Raw genomic sequence first — 20,693 nt, forward strand, 5'->3', positions numbered from 1 at the left:
TACTGATTTAAATATTTGCCTGAATTATTATTTTTTACACCATAAGAAGCACCAGTTTTTTTTTGGTGGTCATTTTTCTCAAAGCAACATAATCCCACTTTATATTAAGCTCAGTATACATACTTATGCATACTTATCTTACCATTTTTTTTTAAATTTCTCCTTCCCCAAAACTGAAAAACCTATAATTTAATTTATTGCATATTTTTAACTGAACTTTTTTTATTGTCTTCCTAGGCATAGTAGTAGTGCAAGCAACCCAACAAAATACTTTGGGGGCAATATTGGGAGTGAGGGAGTCAATAAAAGTTTAAAAATATTGATTTTTTAAATTGCTAAAACATTTTTTGGTTTATTTAAACGTATTGTGATAATTTTACAATAAAGTTTCATCATAAATTACCCCCATTTCAAAATAAAAAACTTAGATAATATTTTTTAAGTATGATCAGTTTTCCACTAACATAAGAATAAATAACCCAATTCAGGAAAGTTTACAACTTTATCAACTTTTCTTTTCATAAAAATGCAATAGAATAATAAAAACCTTCTTAAAAGTCAATGTAAGGATTTGCATTCCTTCCTATAAAGGAACTAAATAAATAAATGCCTGATTTTTTACCTTTAATAATTTACTAATTTTTTGTTTGTTTAAAATTCATATTTTTTTAAAATTAAATACTCTTAATTCATTGAAATTAAATAATAACAATTTTAAATAAATTGATAAGTGTTGATAGTTCTCTAGGTTTTCTGATTTTGTTATTCTTGAACTAAATTTTACAAGTAAATTATTGATCCTTAAATGAAATATAAGTTATAAATATAAGAGATGATTATTATATAATAATGAGGAATGGTTCATCAAATAAGTAAGGGACTGGTGACAACAAAAATTTACTTGAGAGTTATTTAAACATAATTTAAGATAATTTATATCTGTGTCTTTTTAGGTTGAGTGGTGCATCTCTATCAGAATTTGACTTAAAATCAAATAATGATCATCTTACAATATGTTTAGATCAAGTTTTTGGTCTGTACTATAAAACAAAGATCCGTGAATACTGTGTAAATAGACCAGAAATGGAGGCTTTGTATCAAATCATTAATTTTGGTAAAACTGATGCTATCGTTAGAGGATTAACTTTTCTACAAAAGTATCAGTAAGCATTTTAATTAATATATTTACAAAGAATTTGTTGTAAAAGATTTTTTAGAAGACAGCATTATATCATTTTTTTTTTTTTTTTTTTTTTTTAGTCATTACATGACTGGTTTGATGCTATTCTACATTCATGTTTTTCCTGTGCTGCTCTGTTTTAACCTCAGCATATTTACTTTATCCTGGATCCTAGCCCATCAACCTTGTTCATTTCTACAAAATGTTGCCACAAATTCCTTTTTTCTCCTATTTATCTTAAGATTTAAAAAATTTTTAATTCAGCAATCCTCATTTTGAAATCCTTTTTTATTTTCTATTTTTCCCATTGTTTATGTTACAACAATGCACTACTATACTGCACACAAATATTTTTAAAGAATTCTTCTAATTTTTACAACTATATTTGATATATGTAATTTTATATTCTTGTACAAAATCAACATATTGATAATTTTTAATAGTATAGAATCTGTTTTGTTCTGGTATTTTTTTAACATGAATTCATGATAACAATTTATTTATAACAATAATCCTGTCAACTTGGAAGAATACAAAAATGCCACTTTTTATCTTTAATAAATAATCTAACACTGCTGAATTAGGTAAATATTTTTGAAAAAAAGCACTGCCTTCAAGAAAAATGTGCATTCTTATTATTATAAAATAATGCATTTTAAAATTGTTATACGACATTGGAAAGATGTGTTAGAACTAGAGTATCGCCAAAAAGTGGATACATCATATGATGGTTATTTGAATAGGTTAAAATAATATAAGTTATTAATAATAATACATTATTAGATATATATTTTTATTGGAGCTCTTTACATAACCTTGCATCAGTTTCATGTAGCAAAAGATTACAGAGATTAATGAGCACAGTTTTATATTGTAATGTTTTCATATTTACTTATTAACATTGTTTAGTAATTTACAAAATTAAATTTCCAAATTATATTGTGTTCAGTAAGAACTTTGCTGTTATAAACAAACTACCTTGAAATTATACAAATACAAAGTGGGCAAAATAAAACCAGCCACAGGAAATAAAAATTTTAAAATGAAAAAGTAATATTAAATTACTTACAGTATTGATTCTTGATTACAGTGCTTTTGAAAAATTTTTATAATATTGCAATGTAATTTTAACATCTCTGTTCAAAATGTTTACCACCTACAATATTGCAATGTAATTTTAACATCTCTGTTCAAAATGTTTACCACCTACAATATTGCAATGTAATTTTAACATCTCTGTTCAAAATTTTTACCACCAGCCGCTCAACAAAGTTCAGCGTGCTAATTATGTTCAGAAAAACTTTCTGCCATTCTCCAGCTGGAATCCAGGCAATCTCTTGTCATATGTTGTTTTTTTAACTCTTCCAATGTTCATAGATTTTTGTTGTAGGCTATCCCTTTCAGATAGGTCCTGAGATAAAAATTGCACGGTGATAAGTCTGGAGATCGAGGTGGCCATGCCACTGATATCCATTGATTGTTCTATTCTTTGTGAAATCTCGATGGATTTGAATAAGAGACCGTCTTGCTTCCAAGATGGAGCGAGTCGCTCTGTCTTGTATTTATAAGTATTCATAAGAAAGTTCTTCTGGAGTCAAGTTATCTATAAATTCTTTGTACAGTCATAAATAGAACCAGAAATGTCCAGAAATTGCGCACCAAACACCAATTTTTAAATCACGGAATGGTTTCTAATGGGTATAAAACTTGATAAATGGAACCACACTTCATACTTTGAAATGAAGAAAAAAGGATCAAGGAATCCTTCGTTGGTATTCTGTAAGAACCACTGGCAGTAATTTACTTGTTTACTTTTGTCATGTTGTTTTACTTCATGCACAACAGTCACATGATAGGTTTTCATTTGTAAACCGAAGTATGCGCCGACATAATGATAGAGAAACTCCAGTTTGTTGAGCTAATGATCTTGTTGTCTTGTGAGGACTCCTTTCAGTACTATTCGTCTTTTCACTAAATCTTGGTTTGTTTATTTTGCAAGAACATTGCTTTTAGGTTGTCCCTTGAAACCTTTCACAAACCAAATTTATCGAAGTTGACATAATATATATCAAGTATTATTTAACAGCATTATATTTAAAGTATTACTTACTTGAGTATAATTTCTGAAGGTTTTTGATGTTTAATACATCTCTATATGTGCATCATTCTTTGTCCTGCGTATGTCCAGACAGTAATCCAGTTCTTCCCATGTACTCGCCAGCATGTCTGGTATAATGGATTCTACTGCTGCAACAATCCTCTCCTGTAGGTGGTTGTTGTCACAGATTTTTTCCAAATAAACAGTATTTTTCACATACTTCCTCAAAAAGAAATCTAGTGGTTCATGTCTGGGCTCTTTGGTGGCCATCCAATAGGTCCTCCTCTTCTAATCCATCTGTTTTGAAACTGAATATTTAATGCCACACAGACATAGTTGCTGTAATGCGACGGAGTAACATCTAGCAGGTAGAAAATGAATCCTTTTTCTTCTTCAATATCATCAATCTGTGGAAGACATAAAGTTTGAGCGTATCAAAGAAAATATTCCCATCAATTATGCTTTCTACAAAAATGAACAAGCCCACAATACAGTCATTCATCAGTCCTCACCAAAGATTGACTCTAGGAGAGTCATGTTCACATTCAATAATTTCATAAGGTGGCTCTGATCCCCAAATCCTGTAATTGTGTTGATTTATTGACCCACTAATGTGGAATGTTGCCTCATCTCGAAAGACATTACTTATCTGATGACATTATTCAGGTAGTCCTCATTTTTATCGACGTTGTTAAGTAATGCATTTGCAAACTTAATCTTTTCACTTTGTCATTGGGTTTGATTCCATGTAAAAGTGTCTTTTATATGCACTTAGTCTAAGTCTTTTATGCACCACTTTGTAAACTGTAGATTTAGGTATTCCAAACTCTAAACTGTGCCTTGCTAATGTCTTTTTTGGGCTAGGCTTACAATATGCTCGAATCTGTTACACATTCTGTTCAGATACAGAGGGCCTGCCTGGTACCTTACACTTAAGATTAAGTGTTAAGATTACACTGTGAATTTCCTTAACTGATTAAACCACTGAAATATTGTTTTATTCATAAGCACAGCACCGCCATATTCATGTCAATAATTACGCTGAACTGTGATAACTGATCTTGTTTCAATAAACCAAATCACACACTGTGCTATCTGATGCAGTGTCATGACTGAAAGTGAGACTGCCAACCAGATACACAGTAAAGGTTACACAGTGGTGCCAACCTTGATGAATATTTTTGTTAAAAAACTTAATTATATAACTAACATAAATGTGAATACCAGATGGGTTTAACTGATTCTATTATTTCATTTCAATTTTTTGGAACCAAGGAGTTCTTATATATATATATATATATATATATATATATATATATATATAAGTTCTTATCTTATATCTTATATATATATATATATATATATATATAAGTTCTTATCTTATATCTTATATATATATATATAAACAGAGTGTCCCACAAAGAAACAGAGAAATGTTCAGGCTATGTTCTATAAGTGAAAATAATGAAAAAGTTCAGAAAAGTTTTTTTGAGTTAGCTAGTGAAAAATTTTGTCTGGATTTCAGTCAGTTCTAATGAAAAAAAATTTAGTGTTGAAAAACAAGTTTTGTTAAGGTTTGTAGTACAATAGCATTGTTAAATGACTTATAAATGCGGAAGATTTAGAAAAAAACCTATAAAGAATTTAGTCTTGAGAAAATTAATTTAAATAAAGCCAATGAAAAGTAAATAAAACATTTTAAAATCGGTTTTTTATGGAAGCAAAACAAATGAAAAATAGACAGAAAATTGTATTATTCTTTCTGTACCTGATAAACATTATTCTTAATATAGCAAAACTAAAAAATAAAATACATGAATTGCCTGGACTATGGTGAATATGCCGAATCACATGATGTTCATCATTAACATGATGGCTTACTTGGCATTCAACAGAAAACTAACATATTGGAAACTATCCTTTCATTTGTAAATGCTAATACACCAAAGAATGTTTGCCACTATTATAAGGCAAATTTCATGTTGAACTGGTTTGTAAAAAAGCAAATTGTGGCATATCCTACGGAAAGAAAATCTATATCCTTTACGCCTGCAGAAGGTTCAAAATTTGCAGCCAATAGATTACCTCCAGCGGTTAAACCTCTGTCATTGGCTTCAAGACAGTGCTGATAAGGTAAATTCTAATTACTCATGAAATCACTTTTACAAGAAATTGAGCCTAATTCTAAAAATAGTAATTTATGAAGCAAAGACAATCCACATGGTACTGTGGAAATTGGTTTCCAATATAAATTTCATATTAATGTTTGGTGTGGCATTATTTATGAAAAAATTCTGGGACCAATTGTTTTCAATGAAGACTTTACAGCAGATGTGTACATTAATTTCTTGAAAAATAATTTATCAACTCTTTTGGAAGATGTACTGTTTCAAACCAGATTGCAAACGATTTTCCGGCACGAAGGTGCAATGCCACATTTTTTGTTAGTAGCTAGAAATCACTTGAATGCTAACTTCTTAAATTAAATTGAATGTGGTGGACCAATCAATTGTCTACCATGATCACTTGATTTAATGCCATCAGATTACTTCATTTCAAGTCATATGAAAATGATAGTATACCGACAAAAAGTTAATACTAAAGAAGAGTTGCTCATTAAAATATGAAATGCTATTAAATTTATACGAAATGATCCTGAAATGGTAGGAAAAGCCACTAGAAATATTTTACGTCAGGTAGAGTGCTGTGTACATTGTGAAGGGAGGAATCTCAAACAATTACTGTAACTGAGGTTTGTTATTTTGTTACCATTAATCATGTCATGTATTTTTATTTTTTGTTTCCCTGTATTAATGATAATGTTTATTAAGTACAGAAAGAAAAATATGATTTTCTGTCTATTTTTTGCTGTTTTGTTTCAATAAAAAACCAATTGTAAAAATTCTTTATTTACTTTTTATTGACTATATTTACATTAATTTTAATAATCAGGATTAAATTCTCTACAAGTTTTGTGACTAAATCTCCCATATTTATTAGTCATTTAACAAAACTATTATATTACAATCCTAAAAAAAAAACATGCTTTTTGACACTGAATTTACATTGGTAAATGTGTTTTACATTGGGTGTCTTAAAAACTACTGGAGTTACAGTTCTGAGACATATTTTATACTATTTCTCAGTTCAAATTACACAAGAAACCACCAACTTTACTCCTTGATTTGGGTCCCAAAAATTACATTAGGGTTTCTGTTTATTAGAAGAGCTGAAATCTGGATGAAATCTTTTACTAGCCGTAACTTGAAAAAAAGAAGCATTTCCAGACCTATGTTTATGTAAATTTTTTCATTATTTTCATCAGTAGAACATGTACTGAAAGTTACTCTGTTTCTTCATTGGACTCAATATATATAATATACATATATATAAGTTTTAAGTAAATGAACTTATGACCAGGTTCAAATCCTGGTCAGGCATGGCATTTTCACACGCTACATTAATATTGTCATTCACCTCATCCTCTGAAGCAATACCTAAAGGTGGTCCCAGAGGTTAAACTTAAACTTGAACTTGTTTGCTACAGATAAGTCAAAAGATTACATTTGCTGTGAATCTTGTTTGAGTTATGCTGGTCAGTATGTAGAGTTAATGATGGCAGACCATGCTGAATTTCTTACCAATGTTGTGGGTAGTTCTTACAGTTATGTAATTAATACACTATTATATTAATGTAGTTACACTTATTATATTCCTTACGATTATCAGTGAAATTATGAACAATTGTTATGAGGTTAATTTTTTAATTATTAAATGAAGAGTGAATGGTGTTACAGGAACATTTTTACTTTGTTAAATTTTATCATATTTGTTTTTTGTAGGAGTGATGATTTGAAAATTGCAACAGAAATGTCATTAGCTTGGTATCGAAGAGATTACTTTACAATTCTAAAAAAATTGAAATTTCTTAACCCTATTTTACAAGCAGCAATAGTAGCATTTAAATTTCCAGAAATAAGAAGGTATTTATTTATATTTAACATTTGTATTTTATTGATGAGGTTATGCTAAACACAACTATGAGGATTGAAAACGGTGCTATTACTCTAAGTGGTTTTGTCAACTTTGATTTCAGTATTCCTAAAGAAGTTAAATTAATCTATTTAGTTTGCTTTGTTTTTATCCAGGCATTCAATGATGAAAAACTTTTTAAATAACAGATGAATCAAATCTAATTAATACAAAGTTGTTAAAACTCTGTAAATAATATTTTCAGTTATTTTTACTTCTATTTTGACCCTGGCATCAGTTGATGTTATAAGTCTGCCAGACATATGTTTAGAATCCTCTGCATAATCCCTCGACATATTCCTGCAGTCGGTTATCTTTTTTCCTATTAATAGTAAGTAGTCTTCTGTTTGCAACTCTAATATTAATATATTTTTGACGACATTTTTATTATTTTTTTCTATTTAAATTGTAATTTTTCTATTTCAGTTACTTACATTCTAGTAATCATGATTTCTCTTCTTCATAGATTTTTCCCTCAACCAATATTTTTTTGCTTTTTTTCTATTACATTTTTTTTTGTAATAACTTCTAAGCCTGCAATTGTAATCTATGAAATTTTAACACTGCATCAATCTCTTTTAAGTTATGTGTGTCCCATCTCTATCTCACATTTTTCTTAAACTTTAATCTAAATTTTTTTACCGCTACTTAACTATGGTCTGAGTCAGTATGTGGTCCTGAATATGTTTTATAGGCCACAATTTTGCTGAAAAATCTCTGTCTGATATTATGTAGTCTGAAACTTTCCTTTGATTTCTTGTCTTAGACATGGATCTCTTATTCTTATATGATTTTTAAAATGATTGTTTGCAGTCACTGGCCTATATTTAATGAAAAATTATAAAAATATACTTTCTCTTTCTTTGACTAAGCTCTTAATCCCCCAACTATTCTCCTCCTATTATATTTTTTCTGCTTTAACATTATTACTAAAATTCCCTCGTTGGTAGATCACCTTGTAGACTGTTCTATTTATTTATTACCTTTTCTATCTCTTATTAAGTTTTTGATTGAAAAGGTTGCTATATTAATCTACAGTATTGGTTTTGGTTTGGACCAGGAATCTGTTCTGATTGAAATAATTCTCTGTAATCTACTCAATGTACTAAAAATAATACAAGAGTTTAATTTATTATAATATCTCTTGGATGAGGTATACAGTATTGATTCAAGGCTAGAATCAAAGAGCCAAAATGGCAGGTTTAATTGTGTGCATGGCTGTAATTGTTTCCTTATATTTCTGGTTGTCAGTCCCACCAACAAAGGAGGCAACTCCTGAATAGAAAGTCTTCTTCTGTGTTTTGCAGTTTGCTAAATGTGAATCTATACTTATAGTTTGACATAAATTACAGAAAGTGTAATTGTGATTCTCCAAGTAACAATAATATGCCAGCCTCTGTGGCACAAGTGGTAGTGTCTTGGCCATTCATCTAGAAGTTCTGGGTTTGAATCTCGGTCAGGCATGGCATTTCACACGCTACAAAAATTGTCATTAATCTCATCCTCTGAATTTATACCTTAACAGTGTTACCGGAGGTAAAAAAAAAGTTGAATGCTTCAGGGAATCTTTCTGTAAACGTCTGTAGGATGGCTGGCCATGAACTAACAATGCCAGTGATGACTGGAATATTTTCAGGAAATGCTTACATATGTGTTCATATTATTTATGGCTGTTACAGACTTGGAAGCCTACTGATTACATTGTGTGTGCAGACATCGCAATCAAAATGTTGTAGCATGAAGATGACAGCTTTCTTGAAATTATTTTGTTTAGTGACGAGCCATCATTTCATTTTAGTGAAAAATTTATTATGAAAAATTATAGCCAGTGTCTGGGAGTCAGAAATTCTTATCAACTCTTACAAAGTGAAAGGGACTCCCCAAAATTAATTTTTTTCTTCATGATATCCCGATGGCAAGTTTACAGGCTGTTCTTTTTTACTAAAGTAAATGTAACGGAAGTTACTTATTTGTATGTGCTGCATGCATGGTTCTTTCCTCAACTGCAAGATGGAGCAGAAAATTTTATTTGGCAACCGCAATGGCATAATTCTATTGAGGATTGCTTGGAAGATGTTTTCCCCAACTGCTGGTTTGATCGCATGGACTCAATGACAGAGATTGTTTGCAGTGGCTCCAAGATCACCAGATCTAACCTCATGTAGTTTTTTCCTTTGGGGTTTTCTTAAAGGATACTGTGTATGTGTGTTAGCTACCTACTGATCTACCTGGTTTGAGGCACATGATTGAAGCAGTTGTTGCTTCCATTACTCCAGACATGCTTGTTAAAGTATGGGATGAACTCTCCTACCAGTTGGATGTTGTATGCCATGCGATGAAAGGTGCTCACACTGAACACTTGTTCAGAAAAACTAAGAGTTACTCTTTCATTTTATTTATGATTTTTTAATGTAAGTAAAAGTTAAAATATAATAAGTAGCTTTAAAATCCCTATATTCTTTTTTGTACTCTCTGTATACAACAGGATATTGCTACATTGAAGTATTACATTCATTTATATTGCACAATTACATAACTTATCACTCTTTTCTAAACCTTGGGTATTCCATAGTTGAAGTTAAAGTGACTCATGTGTCTTTTATTTCCTTTTGAGTAATTCCTACCATATATAAGATAAAGACTATCTTGCTTACCTCTGTAATATTTTACCTAGAAGATGTTGTCATACTGAATAAAAAAATTAAGATTATTCCACATTCTAGGAAGCTACAATTATCATCTTCTATTATTTTCAAGTCTGCATTATTCAAAGCATAATAGGCTGTATGCTGTTATTGAAGCTTGATATCAACCAAACAGTTAGTTGGCAACTTCATCATCATACTGCGAGGACTGTTTTGAAGAGTCCTTCCATCACATTTATTTTGGAAATCAACTTGTAGGCTCTTCTGCCCTTATTTCTCTTGGGATATTCAAAGGTTTACCATTTAGAGTAAGTAGTAAGTCATTTAAAACACTTGGGGTAGAACAAGAACCGACTAAGCACCGGGGCGTGACGTATCGTTAAGGCCGTTCAAGTTTGCTCTTAGCAGTGATTATTTAATGGCAGCACTGAGCATGATTTAACATTATTATAGGATATATCAGGATTGAATATCTATTCTGCAAAGCTTTATCAGTTGAATATAAACAATTTTTACTAATTTAATTTATTATCAGTGTATATTTATTATGTACTTAATGATCAAACATTAATGGCTTTTTCAAAATTCTAGAAAACCTGTAATTTTTATACCTATGGCAGGTTGTTATTTTACAAACTTAATTATTGTTAAAAAAATTAATTTGATTATTAGAAACTTTAGTATTTGGTGGTATTATTTTATGATTTTTTTTTAAAGCACTTCAATTGCCAGATTCCAAAAGTATAAGATCTCCTCAGAAAGATCTGGTCATAAGTCATGAAAAAGAAATAACGTACTTAGTTGCTTTCAACCCAAATGTCATTTAAAGTAGTCCTCTTATGGCTCCTTAAACATTTAACCCAGTAATCCTTTATCTTTTGGAGTGGCTGCCAGCCGTGCTGTCTAGTTCATCCTTGATGTCAAATCCTTTCAGAGCAGCATATTTAGTTTGGGGAATAAGCTGAAATTACAAGGAATCATATTTGAGAAGTAAAAAAGCCTGGCAAACCTGAGGAGTTTATGACCAAGGAATTTTGGATTAGTCCTGATGAATAGGTGGGTGTGTAATCACGATCCAACTACCACTTGTCCAATTCCTACAGCTCTTGTCTCTTATGCCAAACTGCATCACAAAGCTGAGGCAGAATCTCCAGATAGTATTGTTTGTTGAAAATTTGATTATTTGGTGTTCATTTTGTCATGCACACTTTGGTTTATGGAAAAAAGCAATCGGCATCATCTTTACTTTGCTCCTTACTTCGCTTGCTTTATGTAATCTTAGGGATGATGGTGACTTCCACTGTAATGACTGCACTTTTGTTAGGGTCTTAAAGAAGTTAGGATCATCACAGGTGCATCCAGCATGTTTCTGCAATGTAAAAAGAAATTTCTTTCTGTTTAAGTAAAAGTAGTTTTGGTATAAATTTTCTGTGAATGCCCAAATCATTGTAAGAAATTGTGTATGCAGAACTGTCACTAAGTGCAATGTCATTTGCAATATCTCAGACTCTGTTGATTTTGCATTATCAAAATTAGCATATATTTTTAATAATAACATTTAGATTTTGGCAACTGAAATTTTGACCATTTTGAAAACGGTTTTACCACGTGTTAATTGTGTGTTCCTTATCTTCATTCCAAAAGGCTGTTAAATTGTTTCATTTTGTTATTACCAAGCTTTTGATAGAACTTGATGAAATAATATTGCTTAATAATACATTTCATTATTATAGAAAAATAAAAATGTGACCTGTTTTATTACCTCATAATGGCTGTTGGATAATAACTGATTATAAGAAATTAATGCACACTAGGTACTAGTGCTGCGCTCTACCAAGCTTTATACTCTGTATTCAAATATTTTATGAGAAAATATCGTCAGATCCTGTTTGAATAGACCTCATACAGAAGAGTTAAATAATTAATTTAAACATTTTTTTCCATACAACATTTAGTTTGATAACCTTATATTTTCTTAATAATGATCATGCCAAACCAATCAATTTTTACTGTATTTGGTATTTATCAGTTGGTAACACCATATTTCGTAATATTTAACAAATACATTTAAAAACATAAATCAATTTCTGTAAAGTATTAAGGGCATTAAATAACTGAACTTGTGAGAAAGTTGGTAACACTATATTTCGTAATATTTAACAAATACATTTAAAAACATAAATCAATTTCTGTAAAGTATTAAGGGCATTAAATAACTGAACTTGTGAGAAATGGTAAAAAATTTAATTACTTTAATATATTAATGGCTAATCTGAAACCTGATATAAAAAACAGTTAAATAACCTCTATATTTATTGCACATCATTTTTTTGTTTTAAATTATCTATTACTTTGGTTTTATAGATGTGTACTAGAAATTATGTCTGTGGCATATAGTTGTAAAAATTCAGGGTATCCAACTGAATATTTGGCACAATTACTACTTTACAACTCTGTATCTGCAGCTGAAGAAGATTGTGCATATTATAATCTTCAAGTATCGAAAGGTCTGGTAATCTTTTGGAAGGATTCATTTGATTTACTAAAGGAGGTAACTGAAAAATTATTTGTATTTTACTTAACTAGGTAAATCTTATTCGTTCATTACCGATGAACTACATTTTGATACTAATAAATTTTTATTGTTAATAATCCATTGAAGGTTTCACTAAACATTGGTAAATTTTTTTAATACTAATGGCAGCATTAATCTGACTATATGTTAAGAAGTTACAATGTGCATTATGCAAGGAATTATTGTCACTGTGTTATGTATTTCTAGACTTAAATATGGGGTGGCATCTTTCATCTTATAAAGAAATTATTTTAACGGATTAATCATGTTTCAGGAGTCCATGAAGATCTTTGAGATTTGCTAGGTAACACACTTACCTAGCAAGGGGGGGGGGGGGAATGAAAAGCTATGATGGGTTACTAAAGGAGTGGAAGGGTAAGACTTGGTAACACTTGGTTAAACAGCCTTGAAAATAAATCCCCGTAAAACAAACTAATGACATTCAAACTGGATAAAAACAATTGATAATATTAAAATAAACCAGAAGATACCTTAAAATAACTGGTCACCATATTCTTCCCACAGTCAGGAGGTAGCCAGCCAGATCTACAAACGATAATAGATTGTTTTTATCCAAAAATTATGTAAACATGAATAAATCTTTCATAATAGTATACATATAATTAAGTGAACACTTTTGTACGATATTACTTCTGATTACATGGTGTGAGGGGGGTGGGTGAAACTGAATTTTCTTTATGTTTTGAGGAATGAGGAATACAGAAATACCATTTACTTAAATTGAGGTTTCCTTATGTTTGGAACACATTTTTTATATGTAGGTCTGTGTATAAAATTTTATTCAAAACTATTGAATCAATTTTACTGAACTGTAGATATGCTATAGTAGTGTAACTGAAGTTGTGCATGTGAAAATTTGATTTGAAAGTTTGGTTGAGTCGTTCTTGAGTTACGCCTAATTTAAGGTCAAAAAAATTTCAGCAGTGCAGCATGGTTCATTATGATGCTGTGAGTTAAAACATTGACATTTCTTTATTTATAGTATCTATTGTTAGCAGTATTAGACCAAATTAAAAAAAAAAATTAAAACCAAATTAAATGGATAATTGATTTTTAGTGTGTAGAATTGCGCAAGAGGTCTTTTTGTTTTTGAAGTGATCTTTCTGGAAAGCTTGTTGATGGACAACAAATTGGTCACAGTTAATACATAACTGTGACCTTAAAGATATAGTTTATTCAGAGATCAAAACTCCAAATTTTGATGTATTACAAAAGCTACTCCAATTATTGATTTAGGACTACCTGCATTAACTTATTTTTATAAAGCTTAAATCATTAAGCTTTATAACAAGCTTAAATTGTTTAAGAATTGCAGAACGAAATGAATACACGTGTAATTTACTAGACATTTTTGTGTAAGGAGATATTCTTATTTTTTTTTTAAGATAAGTGAATTTTAGAATTTTCAAAATAAATTTAACTATTTAGGGGAAGTAAGCAAAGAGAGTGGCCAAAATTCTTTATAAATAGATATTACATTGTTTACGAATGACTACTTTTCACCAGTTTACATTTCAGTAATCCTGTGATTGCAGTGCACAGATTTATATAAGAAAGTAAACTATTCACTTAAAAAATTCAGTTGGTGATAAAATTAAACCTGAGGATTGCTAGAAATCTTCAGATTTTGTTCAAATATGCATTAATGTGATTTGCAGATAAAAATTATTTTCTTATTTTTTCTGACAGCTGTATTTCATTCACCCCAAAGTTTGTGTTTACTGGCATAATTATTAACGCTGGATATCTGAATATTTTGATTAGGTATCTGAATATATTATAATTCTTAAAAAATTAATAAATAGCTTACACTGTACCACTAAGGTTATATTGGTTAAGTTTTTATTATGAAAAACAGTAACAAGTAACAACTACCTGTATTTTGCTTGAGCAATTTCTTTTACTGATTAATCAGTTTGTGATAGAATGATTTTCATTTAATATTCTAGCAGGATAGATGCCTCCTGCTAGAGAGATAAGTTAAACAGATGTTTTAGATGCATTGATTGAGGAATATGCGCTAATAGGAAAATTTCTTGGTGACAACCTTTTGCGTAGCTTCTTAAGGGCCTTGATTTAACATATTTGGACTTTTTGTAGGGATACATTGATTTTTCTTCTTCTTCAATTCTTCCAGAATTGTACATTCAGTTGTTTCACTTTATCCAAGCTGTTTTACTAATATTGGTTTATTTTAATATTACAGCGTGTACTAGGTCTGAAATTGAATACCAGTTTGATGGCTTTTGAATAACGAATGGATCTCATGTCTAGGCGGTACTTATTTTAGTAAATGAAATTTATCAGAGGTATAAAAAAAATCTAGTGGTGTCTATAATTCTGTTATTCTTTTACACAAAAGGTGTTAAACTAATTGAGCTGAATTGTTGCACGAATATAGTTTTTATACCAGAAAAAAATTAATTATTTGTAAGGAAAATTAAATTAATTACCTGAAAATTAAATGAAATTATTCGTAAGGAATATTTTCATCATGAAATGTTTCACTGCATCAAGATTATTGATGTTTTAATAGCTTGCAATAACAACCAGATTATGTTCTTTGCCAAACTATTGGTCGAATTGAATTTGAAATGGATTATTTGAAATTAGATTTTCTACAAAACAAGGTTCTTTGTCTTTTTTGATATTCTTTTGATAGTCAAGAAAAATAACTTTCAGTGTATGATATGGAAGCTGAACCAACACAGCCATTGCCACTGTTACTGTGGATGCAGTGTGACGCGACTAATTGTACCTTCCTCTGGTTACTTGACTAAAAAACATAAAATAGAATAAAGACACAAAAATGAGAAATGAAAGTATGGTCACCTCCTCATGGTGTTTATCAGGTAATTCTAAGAAGCATGCAAAGTACTTTACCTATATGAAGAATGATTAACCAGCTATAACTACTATCTAAGATAGGAGCCTACTATTCTGAAACCCAAATACTTCTGATTGCTTAGAGTTTCAAGTCCTGTACAAACCAAACTGTTGCTCTGAAGAAATTACAATATACTGATATTTTTTATAAATTAAACAGGTTTTAATAGTTATTTATCAGTATTATTCTCACATCTATGAGGATAGATTCCTTATGTCCTGTGATGGACTATTTTTTCTATAAAACAAGTTGCTACAGCTATAAATAATAATTTTATTTATATTCTTCATAAATTAAAAATTTTTATGAACTCCTGTTATTCAGAATAATGTGTCAATAAATTTACTCCACAGATCATTTGTTAAAATTAATCTACTATTCCCTATTACTAGTGAAAAATTAGGTCTAGCTGAAAAAGAACAGAATTTTTATTAAAGAGAATTTTGTGCTCTAACATTTTTTGACAGTTTTGTATCTGATAATATTTACTGTATGTTAAAGAGAAAATTTTTCATTTCTAATTGATTTGTTTTGTATTGATACCATATTGAATCGACACCAAAACAGTCATAGAATCAATTATTAACTTTCCAAAAGTACTTTCACAAACTACTCACATCGTCAGTTGGTGATGTTATACTTATATAAAATGATTAAATGAATAAAATGAATACATAGCATACATATAATTTTTGAGTATTAAGCATAAAATCAGCTGGAATATGAATTATGTTATGTTGTTATGAGTGTTGTTGGCAAAAGTTATAATTTATTCTCTTTAATTAAAACATCGTTTTCAAAAATTACTTGTTGGTTGATCATTTTATTTTTGTGTTTGAATTTATGGATATTGTATTTTTCCAAAATGTTTATTTTTTTATTGTTGTTGCAGGTTTCTAAAATTTCTAAGTTATGCTTGTAATCAGTATTAGTGTGTTTGTGGTTATAGCAGATGTTCAGCCATATTAGACATGTTTTTTTTTTCTTATTCTTGTATGCATTATAGTGTCCTGTGAATCTTTTTTTGAAAGATGTGTTAGATTTACCAATGTATGTATGTGATTATATATATAATCACAATCGTTACACTTAATATTGTAGATTCCATTTAAATTTTCTCCATTATTATTGTTTTTACTAATAACTATTAAATATTTTAAAATGTGGTTGTAGGTTTAATATACTTTTTTATATTTATTCTTATCGTAAACATCAATAATTGTTTCTGTTATTTTGTTTGTATAAATGTGTATTGTATGAAATAATTGTTAGTTCTTGTAAAACTATTTTGATGTTTGGTTGTTTATTTTTTATAAATTCTTTCAACAATTTAATTATCAAAGCTATTGGAAATTGCTATTTGTTTTATTGTATTTATTTCTTTTTTGAGCTCACTAGTTATTTTTTGTATATCACAATCCCTTAAAAATTAAATTTTTATGTGCCAATTTTTTGTGACTATGGATGACTGGAATCTTTGTGTAATATGATGTTATTCACTGTTGGTTTACTATAAGTGGTTATTTTTATAATGCTGTTTCCATTTGTTTCAATCTCGATATCTAAAAAGTGTATTTTTCTGTTAACCTCCATTTCATACATGAATTTTAAGTCAGTGTTATAATTATTAAGTCTATTTAAAATAGCTATATGTTCATCATTTGAAGTTGGATTGTATAAGACTAAATCTATCAAACACATATCTAATCCATAATAATATCTGATGCTTGTTCAAAATATCATGAATTATAATGTTTTCAAAATGTTGTATGAAAATTTCAGACATGATTGCAGATATAGATGACATAGGTAATACTTTTGTCTGTAGATAACGTTTGTTATCATATTCAAAATAATTTTGATTGCAAATATTTCTTATGATTGTGGTTCTGCATTTGTAAATTTTGGTGTTTCAGTTTTTAAGTTGTTCTTTATTATCTCATCGTGTTGTCAATTGTTATAGGGGGGTGCATATGCTGGTTATATCATAACTCAACCTTTTTTTATTGTAATTAGTTTTAATATTATTTTATTTATTTATAACATCATAACCAATTTTAACTCCATATTTATAATCAAGGTTCATTTTTAGCCAAAGGATATTATCAATTATTTTAATTTAAACAAATGTAACATACATAATATGTTACATCAGTAATATGTTCAATCTCTCACTTGCTGTGATTCATCATAAGAGAGAATAATTATTTTTAATTGTATTCTAACTAATTAAAGTTTTTTAAGGTTTCTCAATTAAAAAATATTTTCTGAAGATTATATTTTTTAAATAAATTTAATTTATTTTTTCCTTTTCCTAAATTCTTATTTTTTCTACAAAATGACTGCTAAGAAAAAATAATAATTATCTTTGTGCTTGAATTAATTATCTACTTTAACATGGGCTGTCATGAGATGAGATAATTAATAAAGCTTATCATATTGGCTGCATTGTTGATTTAAAATGCTGATAAATACAATTCACTTTGTACGTATTTTTAAGTTTCAGTTTTTATTTTTTAAAACATGTAATTTTTAAAATTCAACGAGATTTAAAAAAGAAGTATGATAGAGGTATGTAAAAATCATAAATCTTTAGAAAAATACAAAATATATTCATAAGATAAAAATATTTTCTTTGTATTTTTCTGCCTAGGTGAATTCATTAATGTGAACAATTTTTTTTTTCACATTTATTTGAACAAAATAAAATACAAAACATTTTAATCGCTTTTATTTGTAATTTCCCTCACGTTGTACATGTTTTTCCAATTTGTGGGAAGGGGATCCCATGCTTATTCTGACTGCTACTGGCTGTATGAAACTTGGCCTTGTCGTGAAGGAGGTTCAAATCTCTGATTGGCTAATGGCATATTTTGTTCTTGTAGGCAGCTTTCACATAGTGCAAAAGCTGGCACTAGTATGAAGCATTCACAGTGCATGGAGAAAATGTATGAACATTATGCCTTTCCAGTCTGAGTAGTATATAGCATTCACAGTGCAGCATTCATGGAGAAAATCTGTAAGTAATATGCTTTTTCAGCCCCAAAAGATGGTTGCAAAAATTTCCCCAACTAAGTTTTTGCCTCTACAGACAAGGCTGTCCATCCCAATTCTACTTCATATTTATAGATTTCACTTGGGAGTAATGATAAACCTGCATTTCATCTCATGTGACTGTTCAATGCAGAAAAGTATTTCCCTCTTATCGAAATTGATTCAGGAACATTTAGCAAATTTCCTGTCAGGCCTTTTTCTGATTTTGGGTAGAAATTCTTGAAGCCCACCCCGCTCAGACTGTGTAAAGTCAGAGATTTTTTGGAACTTGAGGTGCTTTAAGGTAATAGAGTGAGCTTTTCATAACTGATAACCACTTTTGAAGTAATTTTCATCAACTGTAAGCTGCCAATTGTCTTCAATGAGATCATAGATCGATTGAATCATCCATTACACATTCTTGAGTGCCTATTATGACTGATTTTCTGCAGCTCCATGCCTCCTTTAAATTTGCTATCCCAGTTGTAAACTTGGGTATGTGATATCAGATAACCAAACTGCACATGCAGTCTATGAGTGCTGAACTCATTTGAGTTTTATAATACTACATTGTTTAATGGAAAATTTCGGCCTTTACACCTGAGTAGAAGCTACAAAATTAGAATTAAGGATATGATCATTCGTAATCATTGTGTTTGCAGAAAACCTATTTTCAAAAATAAGACAAATATTAAGAATTACTTGTACATGTTTTTTTTATATTAACAAATCTAGGTCTACTTTCAAGTTATGATCAAAGTATATAAATAATACTGCATTCATTTAGCATCAAGAATTAAAAATTTAGATACATATGTTCCATTACATTCAAGTAAACAAAATTCAAAAGAGTTTGTGTATTTTAATTTCTTTCTTTTATCTTTTAACTCTCTTTTTAAATACTTAAATATCTGTTAAATATCTCATAGACTAAATAATGTTTCTGGTCTAATTCAACCCACTGTATAAAGAGGAAACATAATCTTTGTTTCATTAAGTGGTAACTTCTACTTACATTATTACATTTCAGTGTTTATTAAGTTGAGCCATTAAAGCAGGTGATTATAAACATTGGTTTTTTTCCTGTAACATTTGGTAATAGTAAATTCTTCTTCCTGTAGTATTTAATTATGATGGAGAATTGGATGGGTGAATAATACGCAATTAAGGTCCTTACCTTAATTGCGTATTATTCACCATCCTACAAAAATAGTAAGAGTTTATGGCTATGCAATGGTTGTTTTAAGTAAGGCCACTTTTTAATATCCATCAAAATAAAGTAGTGCAATAAGTCCATGCCATTAAAGTCTGGATGCATAATTTGAAGAAATTAGTTCAATTGAATGAGAAGCCTCCTGGTAAACAAAGAAATATCTGTACACCTGAAGATATAGATACTGGTAAGAGCTGCAATTCTAAAAGCCTCAAATGGTCGGCCTGTTGTCATTTGGTTTTATTTGACTTATTGACCAAGTTTAGCATTCCAAAAAATTTAGAATTCTAAATCTCTTAGTGCTCATTTTTAGTATTTTTAAGATTCTTCATAAGATTTACACATATACCCTCATGAAAAGAGTGGCTACACATTTTAAAATGATGCTGAGATAAACTATATTATTATTTTGCTGCCAACCTTTGAATCTTAAAAAAACATTAAGAAACATATTCACATTGCTTTAATTAGTGATAAATTAAATTTCCATCTTTGTAGATATATGAATATAAAATTTATTCAGGCAATAAATAACCCTAATGATATGCAAAAAAAGAACTTCTGTGCTACTAAAGTATTAGTCATGGTGTAGTATACACAGTAGGTCTGAAAAGTTCCCGAACTAAATTTCTGTAGTCGATACAAGTAGCGCCATCTCTAGGACTACCAAGGAACTACGTAGTACGATGTCTGCCGAGTGTGTGTACAAAATTTCATCACGATTCGTCAGTCCAGTCTCGAGTAAATTCGGCCGCGTACGTTGTGTTCATGTAACCTTGTGCGAGCTCACGACATCATATGGAACATTCTTACCCCATAGTGGAAGACACCCTCCATTTGACTTCTACGGTCGCCACGCCACCCATCGCAATGTGACATTGCGATCGGTGAAAAACAAAAAACTCAAAACAAAACATAAGTCTCAAAAACAGCAAAAATGTAACTCATAAGACAAGATAAAATTTTATGTTCAGACTTCAAAAATCTTTCGTTGAAACTTATTCTATGA

The 20,693-nt window shown here is 29.6% G+C and overlaps 1 protein-coding gene across 1 annotated transcript in view; it reads left to right on the forward strand.

Moving 5' to 3' along the window:
* The window catches only part of LOC142330572 (germinal-center associated nuclear protein-like), a 31,951-nt gene that overhangs the window by 9,126 nt on the left and 2,132 nt on the right, over positions 1-20,693 (forward strand). Inside the window, exons 5-7 of the mRNA XM_075375950.1 lie at positions 954-1,163; positions 7,121-7,261; positions 12,320-12,506. Coding sequence (XP_075232065.1) covers positions 954-1,163; positions 7,121-7,261; positions 12,320-12,506 — 538 coding nt within the window. The remainder of the gene's footprint in view (positions 1-953; positions 1,164-7,120; positions 7,262-12,319; positions 12,507-20,693) is intronic.

Source organism: Lycorma delicatula, chromosome 9 (genome assembly GCF_047948215.1).
Source record: "Lycorma delicatula isolate Av1 chromosome 9, ASM4794821v1, whole genome shotgun sequence".
Taxonomy (NCBI): domain Eukaryota; kingdom Metazoa; phylum Arthropoda; class Insecta; order Hemiptera; family Fulgoridae; genus Lycorma; species Lycorma delicatula.